Source organism: Galeopterus variegatus, unplaced genomic scaffold (genome assembly GCF_000696425.1).
Source record: "Galeopterus variegatus unplaced genomic scaffold, G_variegatus-3.0.2 Scaffold242, whole genome shotgun sequence".
NCBI classification, from domain to species: Eukaryota; Metazoa; Chordata; class Mammalia; order Dermoptera; family Cynocephalidae; genus Galeopterus; species Galeopterus variegatus.
In genome coordinates, this window is record NW_007726353.1 from 586298 (window position 1) to 597175 (window position 10878).

At 48.2% G+C, this 10878-nt stretch overlaps 1 protein-coding gene across 2 annotated transcripts in view; it reads left to right on the forward strand.

Moving 5' to 3' along the window:
- Positions 1–9992: 9992 nt before the first annotated feature.
- The window catches only part of DMBX1 (diencephalon/mesencephalon homeobox 1), a 4754-nt gene continuing 3868 nt past the window's right edge, over positions 9993–10878 (forward strand). Inside the window, exon 1 of one of the 2 annotated variants that reach the window (XM_008566449.1) lies at positions 9993–10155. In XM_008566449.1, the coding sequence (XP_008564671.1) occupies positions 10002–10155 (154 nt within the window). In that variant the 5' untranslated portion in view covers positions 9993–10001. The remainder of the gene's footprint in view (positions 10156–10878) is intronic. The other variant, XM_008566448.1, reaches the window with a different exon arrangement.

Genomic DNA, 10878 nt, shown 5'->3' on the forward strand with positions numbered 1-10878 from the left:
GACCGAGGGATAATTGGATGTTAATGGATAACAGTTTGTGTAGGGAACTAAGCGCCCAGGCTCCTCTAGAAGGCCGGGTGGCCAGGGGTGGTCCTGAGACAACCCTTCCCTGGAGATCTCCCTGCTGGCTCGTCCTACTGGCTCTGTCCCTATCCCTGAGCCAAGAGGGGAGGTGAGAGTCTCCTTTGAGGAATTCATGAGCTCTAGGTGCCTGTTGTGGAGTCCAGCACCCCATTTGATCTGACCCTTGCAAAGCCACACATGCCTGTGGTTCTAGTCTCCAACTTCAGGACCACTTTGGGGACCCTCAGCTAAGCCTGAAGGAGGATGACCCAGATTCTTTGATCTCAGCACCCCATTCTCTCCCCATATGGATCAGGCAATGTGGGGGTAATGGTGCCTATATCAAATGCCACTGGGGGTGGGGGATGGCCATGGTGAGGGCGGTGGCTAGTTTGTGGCAAGGTGAGGGCCACAGCTGTGGCTTGAAGGTGGCGTGACTCCTGCTGGGAACCCTGGAGTTTCCCTGCTGGCGTAGGTCAGGGCAGCAGGGTGGGGAGGAGACATTGGGCATTGGCTCACTCTTTTATGGGCTTTGCTACCCTTCTCACATCTACCAGAGCTGATCTCCCCCAACTCAGGGCATCTGACCATCTGTGATTTTTCTAGAATCTGAGCCCCTTGAGCTGGAACTCTCATAACACTACTCAAAAGTCCATTGTACAACAAGCAGCGGCTCCATCTTTATTTGTGGAATGAATGTCTAATGTTCCCTGTGCTGGGTACTGGATATTGAGTACTGCCCTGGAGGGGCCTCAGACTGGCAAGGTTAAAGAGTTCTGTTGGGCACTGAGTTCACACTTCGGAGTTAGACTCCCTGGATTCCATCCTGGCTAATATGCTTAGGGGTGTGGCTTTGGGCAAGTGGCTTTACCTCTCTGGGTCTCAGCTTCCTTATCAGTCAAATGGGAATTATGAGGTTGTTGTGAGGATTGAATGAGATGCTGCCTGTCAGGTCTCTGTGAGAATGACTGGTAAAAATAGTTATTATATCTCTGAAAAAGGGCAGGCAAATGAGCAACTACAATTTGGTGAGGTAATGCTATGATAGGAATTTTTATTTTTATTTTTTATTTTTTTAAAAAGATGACCGGTAAGGGGATCTTAACCCTTGACTTGGTGTTGTCAGCACCACGCTCACCCAGTGAGCGAACCGGCCATCCCTATATGGGATCCGAACCCGTGGCCTTGGTGTTATCAGCACCGCACTCTACCGAGTGAGCCACAGGCCGGCCCATATGATAGGAATTTTTAAAAGTCACCTGACCCAGCCTGGGGTAGCAGAGGCGGCTTCCTGGAGGAGGGGGTGCCTAAGCCTAGAAGTGTGAGGAATCAGGAGTTCTCCAGGTAATGCTGGTAGAGGGACAATATTCCCAGAGGAGAATGCAGCAACATGGTGGCATTGGAGAGCTGTGTCTCAGTGGTGGGAGGGAGGGTGATCATGTACCGGGTTAGGAGGGAACAGCAGGGGAGGAAGGGGAGATGACAAATTTAGATACGCCTTTCAGGAAATTTGGTTTTGAAGGTACCTGAGTTAACTGATCTGAGAGATGAATTTGTTTCAGATGGAAACAGGCTTAAATGTGCGCTGGTTGGGGCTGTTGGGGGCCGAGGTTGGCAACCAGGGGGATGAGGATTTTAGGGAGGTGGATGTGCCCCGATTCCCCAGCTCTTAGACACCCAGAAGCAAGTAGTGCTATGTGTTTAGTCATTAGCTCTTATGTGTCTTCTTGGCCATTCCTGTGGTCTTGCTGGCCACACTGAATTACTTAATTGTTGGTGCCCTGCCCTCTCCCCCCCCCTCAGAGAGGCATGGGTGGGAAGAATCTGTCTCCAGGTAAGGAGAGGAAGAGACTGGTCCCTGGGCTTTCTGAAACTTTGAGTGCCTGATACTGACAGTGGAGATTCGGGGAGATTGGAGGGTCCAGTGGTTACCCAAGAATGTACCTGGGGCTCTTGGAACCCCTGTAAAATAAACAGCATCTGCAAGGGAGTAGCTGGGGATGTCCCCATATCCACTCTGCTCCCAGGCCATGTGCCCTGGTCAGGGATGTGTGATCCCTGCAGGATCCTTGGTCAGGGTAGGGCAGGGATCCCCTTACATCATATGCTCCCATTGCTGATTGCCGGCAACTCAAAACTAAGACAGATGTAGGAACAGAAGTACCCACTGGAGTGGGGGCTCAGCCTTTCCAATTCCCAGCCAGCTCAGCCAAGGTGACCCACCTTTCTTGAGCCTCAATTCCTCATCTGTAAAGAGGAGCTAATAATAGTGCCTCCTTCATAGAATGGGGGTAAGAAATTAATGAGGTTACTGAAGGTAAGTAGTGGTACCAGGCACAGAGCTTCTCTCAAAACTGTTTTTTTTCCCCTTTTTGTCTTTTTTCGTGTCTGGCAACGGGATCGCAACCCTCAGTGTCGCACCCGCACCTCGCTCAGCCAGTGAGCGGGAACCGGTCTGTATGTGGGATCCGAACCCTCGGCGGGAGTGCCGCCGTGCTCCCAAGCGGCGCACTGTAGCAGTGCACCACCGGGCCGGCCCCTCAAAACTGGGTTTTAAGAGCTTCTCTCAAAACCCAATATAGCTCAGGGTTGGAAGACTTGTAGTCATCTTGTTCAGCTACCCCCCAACACACATGCACTCATGCATACACAAGCACATGCATGAAGGAGTCCCTCCTCCTTGGCCTTCCTCACCTGCAGCAGGTCAGCGCTGGGTTACACACTTCTCATAATGGAAGTCTCTCTCCCTTCTGGGGCAGCCCTTTGGGTCAGTGTCATATCAGAAAAGGTCAGAGATGGTAAGATGCTAGCCAAGATCACATAGCAGCCTAAAGATGGAGCTGGAGCTCTGGCCTGGTGCTCCTCGGTTCATGTATTTGTTATTCTTCTGCCTGCCTAAGTCCTTTTGGACTCCAAACTCCTATGTAGGAGGGACAGCAGCAGAGGCCTCTCCCCCCAGAGGGTCACCAGAGGACCTCCAGGGCTAAAGGGGCAGCAGCATTTGTCAGGGAAGGAAGTCCATGGCAACTGGCTACACTCAATCCCTCCGTCTGCCATTGGCACCCAGGGCTAGTCCTCACCAGGGCTTATCTTTTGGCCACACTTTGGAAATAAATAGCAGATAGATCCTCAGAGACCTGGGTTCCCATCCTGCCTTTACTGCTTCCTAGCTGTGGGACCTTAGTTGGGGACTTTACCTCCCCCAGTCACAATTTTCTCATCCATATGATGGGGATAAAATGCCTACCTAGTAGGGTTGTGTTGAAGCTTATTAGGTGACATGCTTAGATTAAGTAGAACAGGCCTTGGCTTGTTGTGAATGTTCAATAAAAGGCAGCCATCATTGCCAATGAGAGGATGGGTCTCACCATGCCTGGAATGGACAGAGGAGATGAGACTCTTGGAAAATGTTGGTGTCTTCCCCTCCTGCTTTCTTTACATTCCTTTAAACAAAGTTGTTCTGCCTTGTTCTCCACTGTGTGTGGGAATGAGAAGAAACTAAGGGAGAATCAAAAGTTCGGAGAAGGAGAGAGGGAGAGGTGAAGGGTGATGCGTAGGTCTGTGGGGTGGCTGAGCTGGGTGTGACCAGTGGAAGGGTCCACTTTCCTTTTAATCAAAGATGCCTTGTGTGCAGTTTCCTGGCAGTGCTGCTGTTAATTTATAAAAAATGCCCCCTAATAAAATTCTGCTTGATTCTTCGATTGGCTGGGCATTAGGCCGCAGCCAGCAGCGACGCGGGGACATAACGGATGCATTTGCAGATTTGGAAAATTAAAGCCATCTATATGGCGCCTGTGGCGGGAGATCCGCCGATCTGCTTGCTTAATGAAATATAAAGATTCTTTTAACCAATGTAAGCACAATTCGACAGCTCGTGAAACGCGGCTGCGCCATGATGGATGGCTCTCCTGGCTCGCCAGGAATTGCGGGGCGGCACCTTTTAAATATATAATTGATTCTGTTTGGAGTGTGCAACGGGTTGAGCCCATGCAGGGCCCGGGCTTGGGCTGGAGTGCAGAGCTCCCGTTTAGAGGCTTCCCCATGCCCTGCAGGGCTCTGCCTGGTGCGACCTCTTTGTAGGGCCCACCAGCATTCAAAACTGGATGTCGATGGGGCTCCAGCTGCTAGGCCTGGCCGAGGACCCCAGGGGGCAGATCTAGGCTTCCTCTTTTGCTGGGAATGGGCCCACCGGGCAGGTGTCCCCCACCCAGGCCTATATAACTGGGGACAGAGAATGTGGTGAGGGACTCCTGCTCCTGTTCCTCACTGTGGACCATACTGGGCTGTGGCAGCCCTGCCTCCCTCATCATCTCTTGGTCTAAAATTTTTCTCATCCATTCAACATTTATTATTTACTAAGCATCAACTGTATACCAGGCTCTGTGGTAGGTGTTGCAGAAACAAAAAATGGATAAGAAAAGTCTATTTATTTGCTCTGTGTTGATCTGTCTTTCTATCTTCCTACTTTTTCCTTTCTTTTGGTATTTCTCTCCTGTTGTCTCTCACTCTCTGTTTAGGGGTAGAAGACTCACAGTACACTGGCCCAGCAGCGGGGGACAGGGGCCACATGACTTCCTACTGTAGCATTTAGTGTACATTCCTCTGGTCACACACTCGCATCATTCACACACATGGGCACACAGACATGCACACCCACGGAGACATACAATCCAGTTGGGCTGCCTACATACATGGCCACACATGGACAATTAGATGGACTGCAGACATGTGATTGTGTGGTACCATGTGTGTGCAGCTTGGATGGTAAGTGGCATCCACAGACAAGGGTCCCTCTGTGGCCTCAGAAGAGACCCAGGGCCCTGATGTCTAGCCAGAGTGAGGAAGAGGAGTGAGCGGCTGAGGAGAGAGGAGCTCAGCCTCATCTCACAGCACACGCATGTTTGCACACACACGCACACACACGCACACACATGCTCATGAGCATGCACGCCAGGGCGAATGTGCTTTTTGTTTGCTGTCTTCCTATTGCTTTGGATTAACTCAGAGATGAAAGAAGTCAGGGAACAGAATATGCTGTTCTGCATAGATCCTGCATGACTGGAGCTGGGAAACACTAGCTGGTGGGAAGAACTTCACCTATGGAAACCTGTTCCACCACTTCCCAGTTGTGTGGGCTTTAGCAAATTATCTAATCTTTCTCACCTTCCATTTCCACATCTGTAAAATGGGGATAACAGCCCCTACCTCCAATGGCATTGGGAGAATTGATGGAGAAGTCTGAGGTAACAGAAGCACTTAAATAGTTGTTATTATTAATTCATTCATTTGAATGATCTTCATCTCTTGACCCCTGCCTCTGTGCCAGAACCTGTGATCTGGGCTGGGAGTAGGGTGTCCAGAAATGCATGGGATAGTTTCTGCCCTCAAGGAGCTTGGTCTAGTGGGTGAACTATAGAAGTGCCATCACGGCTCTGACCCAGGCACTAGCATTAAGAAAACCCATATAAGGTGCTTAGTGTGGTGTCTGGCACAGAGAGAGTGTTCAGTAAATGATAGCTGTGGTTATTGTTATTGTTTTTGTCGTTGTCAATTCCATGACCTGACAGTACTTTCCTGAGACTGGAGAGGGGAGAAATGCCTTGTCAGAGGTGAGCTGGGGAAGGTCCCCTTTCTGAGGATGTGTCAGTTGAGCTAGGCCTCATGGAGAGGGAGGAGTTTGGCAGCTGAAGGGGAAGAAGGGAATGGTGTTTCGGGCAGAGGGCCCATCAGGAGTGAAGGTGTGGAGGGGATGAGAAGGAGCGGCAGGTTGTCTGGTACTGCTGGGTGCTGGGGAGGCAGAGGGCTTCAGGCCAAATGGAGGTGTGGGCAGGGGGGCCAGACTGGGAGACCTTTGGAAGGTCATCGGGATGGGGCAATTGAGCAGCCGAGAGAGGTATCTCTCTGGCTTCAGTTAATAAAGTCATGTCGTGCATCGAAAACTGTGAGATCAGCAATAATTAAGTCAATTAAAATGTCACTTACCACATTAACAGCGGTGAGTTTTAAAGCAACAAAGCAAAGAAAAAGAAAAACAATAAAGCCACAAAGCCCCTGAGTTTGGCGGGGGAGGGGCATTCCAGCTGCAGCGGTAGGGAAGGGGATGGATAAAATTACTTCTAAACTGTATTCCCCCTTCTCCACATGGAGCTTATGACACATTTTGGAGCCTGGCTCCATCCCCACATCCATTGGAACACACGGATAATCCTGTCCTCATCCCTAGCTCCCACCCACCCCTCCAAAATAATGGAAGAAAGAAAGAACATCAGTGTGAAAATCACCTGTAATCTCATCTGCTATCTCCCAGAGATAACCTCGGTTAACATTTCAGGGTATAACCTTCCAGACTTTTTTTTCTATGCATATTTATACATACATTACAAAATGGGATCACATCATGCATACTGTTTTGTTACCTATTTCTTCCACTCAACAATATATTGTGAACATCAGCACATACAGATACACATCATTGTTTTAAACTGTGGCACCATATTCCACTGTGGGCATGACTGTCCCCTCATTTACTGAACTAATCCTCTCTTGATGGACAGTTAGGTTTCCAATTGTTTGCCATCATAAGCGGTGCTATGATAAATATTCCTGTACACATATCCCTGCATACTTGAAGAATAAATTTCTGGAAATGGAATTGTTGAGTCAAAGACGATGCACTCTCTAAAGGCTTTTGATGCAGGAAATAAAGAGCTCTTTCATCAGCGAGGTAGGAGAAGGACCATTTCCCATTCTCCTAGATAACCCTGGGTAATCATTTTTCTTGATATTTGCTAATCTGATTGGTGAGAAATGATATCTCATTGTTTCTATTTTCTATTTTTTTGCTTATAAGTAAGGCTGAGCTTTTTGTCATCTGTCAGTTGGCTATTTGTGTTTCTTCCTTAATGAGTTCTCTTCATTTACTTAACCCATCTTTTATTCACATAATCCTCTTTTTATTTCTATATAAGAGCTCTTTATATATTATAGATATTCTCTTTTATTTTTGTTTATCCTATTTATTTTTTATCAGTTTTGCTGTGTCATATATTTGGTAAATATTTTTCCAGGTTTGTTGTTTGCCTTTTAGCTTTGTTTATGGTGTATTCTGTTACACTGACGTTTGAACACTTTATATCACCATGTCTATCATTCTTTTCCCTCGGATTTCTGCCTTTTGGATCATGTTTATGATGCATAGTGTGGGCTTCTGTAAGCGGATGTTGTTGGAAGGTGTTAATGTGTGAGCGTTGACTCAGAAATCCGCAAATCTTGCCCTCAGCCCCACACTCCTCTATCCAACTACGGATTCAACATTCTTACTTGGAGTTGGATTCATATTTCACATTTGCCATGTTTCTGCAAAACCTTGATTTCTCTTTCCTCCCTCCCCAGACCTGCTTCTCCCCCAATGCTCCTGATTCAGGAAAAGGCCCATCTTTACTCAGTTGCTCAGGCCAAAAACTTGAGTTATCCTTTTTTGCCCTCTCTCCCTCACATTTTATAACTAACCTGTCAGCAATCATGCCGATTCTATCTTCAAACTGTGTCCAGAATCTGACCACTTCTCACCACCTCCTACCACCCTAACCAAGGTGGCGTGGTGGCTAGCCTGGACTTCTGCCGTGCCCTGGTCTCTCCACTTTTCTTCTTGCCCCTCTGCATTCTATTTATTCTCTGTTCAGCAGCCAAAGCGAGCTTTTAAAAACAAATCATGTCATGTTATTCCCCTGTTCAAGGCTCTCCAGGGGCTTCCCATTACACTCGGGATAAAATCCAAACTCCTTTCAATGGGCCCTGATGCCCTTTGGCAACTGGTCCCCTCCTCTCCAACCTCACCTCCTCCACTGGCTTGCTTTCTCCCTGTGCTCTAGCTACCCTGGTTTTCTTGTTGTTCCACACACATCCCAAGCTTGTCGATGCCTCAGGTCCTTTGTCCTTGCTGTTCCTCTGCTTGGAAAGCCTTTCCCCCAGAGCTTCATATGGCTTGCTTCAAGCTTCTGCTCAAATATCAGAGAGCCCTTTCCTGATGACATGTTCAAAAATAATCTCTCCTGCTTGTCATCCCCCTCCCCTGTATTATTTTTCTTCAGACAGAGCACTTATTCCTGTCTGATGTTATTACATATATTTTCATTTGTTGTTATATATTCCTCCTATCTGGGAATATAAGTTCCATGAAGTTAGAGACTTTGATACTTAGTGGGTGGGTGCTTAAATATTTATTGAATAAATATGCATAATATATGAATGTGCAGGTGGGTAATGTTTGTGTGTAGATGCATTCGCTGCATGAATAGATAACTGTTGGAATGTCTGTGTGTGGAACCATGGGAATAATGATGTTAATCTGTGTGTGTGAAAAGGACAGCTTCTGTGAATGCCTTGCTGAGAATGTCTGCGTATGTGTGTTTTGCATGACACATGTGTGTGCTTATCTGTGACTATGTGTGTTTGTGTGCATGCTGTGGATGTCTGGTTATGTATAGCCTGTGTCTCTTTCAGTGAGGCTGGAGAGCTGAGACACCTGGACACGTTCTTGCTCTTATCAAATGGGCCTGCTAGTGCCCCAGCCTTCCCCTTCTACCTCCCATTCCTGGAAAATAGGAAACACCTTTGTATCTTTGGGAGACTGCAGACATGGGGTCCCATTCCAAAAATGATATTTCAGGTTGATGCAGAGGGGGTGCTCAGATGAGGACCGCGAGGATGGAGGGGACCTGAGGCTGATGAGACCTTGGCAGCCTCATGTTGATCCGTGCCATCTTAGTAGGAGGAATGTGTTCTCTGATGAATGAATGATCTCCTTGGAGCAATTGGCCATGAAAGAATGAGGCTGCAGCAATGTGGGTTAAGGGAAGACCCTGGATTCGTTGTGTGGCCTCAATATGTCACTGTTCTTTCTCCAAGCCTCAGTAGATTGATCTGCAAATAGGGTTCATCGTTCTTGGCCTGCTAGCCTCTTGGAGATATAGTGAGAATAGAGGGAAGTAATGGTAGTGAATGTATGACAGTCATCACAATTGTATTCTCATGTGCATGCAGGACATTAGGACTTTCCACTCCACCTTTTTTTTTTTTTCCTTTTTGTCTTTTTTCGTGACCGGCAACGGATCGCAACCCTCAGTGTCGCGCCCGTACCGGACCGGGACCGGCCACGGGATCACAACCCTCGGTGTTGCTCCCACACCTCGCTCAGCCAGTGAGCGGCCGGTCTGTATGTGGGATCCGAACCCTCGGGCGGGAGCGCCGCCGCGCTTCCCAAGTGGCGCACTGTAGCAGTGCGCCACCGGGCCACCCCAGGACATTAGGACTTTAATCCACTATCTCATCAGAGCTAATGCATCAAAGAGGAATCCAGCTCTGGACTTGGTTCCAGGTGGGCCTCAATGGGTGTTTGTTGAATAAATAATGTGTGAGTGAATCAATGAATGTACAAATGAGCAATTGTCTGAGTAATTGAATGAAGAGATGACTGCACACAGCAGCAAACGGATTGGTAAATCACAGTGACTAACATTTTTGAGCACATACTGTGTGCCATGAGCTATTGTAAAGGCTTTTCTTAATCCTCGCAAGAACTCCATGAGATGTGTACTATTATTCACTCCATTTTGTAGATGGAGAAACTGAGGGTCAGAAAAGTTAAACAACTTGCCTAAAGCCACAAAGCTCCTAAGTGGTGAAGTTGAGATTCCAGCCCAGGCAGTCTGACTCTAGAGCCTAGAGTGTTCAACTGGTCCTGCTGAGTGAATCAATGAAGGAGTGGGTGAATGAAGGAATATATGCAGGATCCCTCACACTCTAAGCCATGGGCAAGACAGGCCACTTTCTGATGGGGAGGCAGAAGCTCTTGGGGATGGCATCTCACCCAGGGTAGAGTTTGATGGCTCTGCCTCATGTCCCCTCTCCCTCTTCCCTGTCTGCAGGCGGATGCCGCCATGCAGCACTACGGGGTGAACGGCTACTCGCTGCACGCCATGAACTCACTCAGCGCCATGTACAACCTGCACCAGCAGGCGGCCCAGCAGGCCCAGCACGCCCCTGACTACCGGCCTTCAGTGCATGCGCTTACGCTGGCTGAGCGCCTGGCTGGTAAGGGCTGTGGGGATGGGACCATGGGGACAGGACTATGTGGGATGGGAAGGGATGCTCTGGAAGGAAAAGAGGGGAGAGAGCACTGGGCAAAATTAATCTGGAAGGCTCAGAAATACTCAGGTCTCTTAGCAACATGGAGAGGTGTCAATTCAAAATCTATGTGTATATGTCTGGAGCACTCCTTGCTTGCCAGCACTGTTCAAGGCACTGGAGCTTCCCTATTCCTTCAAATTCCCATAACAAGCCTGTGAGGGAGGTATTCATTCGCCCTATCTCATAGATGAAGAAACTGAGGTAGGAGGGTATGGGACTAGACTAACGTACTGTAGCTGGGAAGTAGCTGGAAGAGGGCTGGAGTGCCCAAGGAGGATATTTCAGACACGGGGAATTGTAATAATGGTTCTGTGTTTTGAACATCAGTTGTGTGCCAGGCACGGTGCGAGGCTCTCTCTGTGCATCAGACTGTTCAATCCTGATGAGGAGAGGTTTTTATCTCCATTTTGAGGCTCAGAGATGTTAAATCTGAACTCAGGTGGGGTTGAAACATGTCATTATGGCTAAACATATGAGCTTTAGTCTATGGCCATACCACCCAGAACGTACCCCATCTCTTCTGATCTTAGAAGCTAAGCAGGGTCTGACCTTGGTTAATACTTTGATGGGAGACTGCCTGGGAATACCGGTGCTGTAGACTTAAAAAAAAAAAAAAAAAAAAATAAA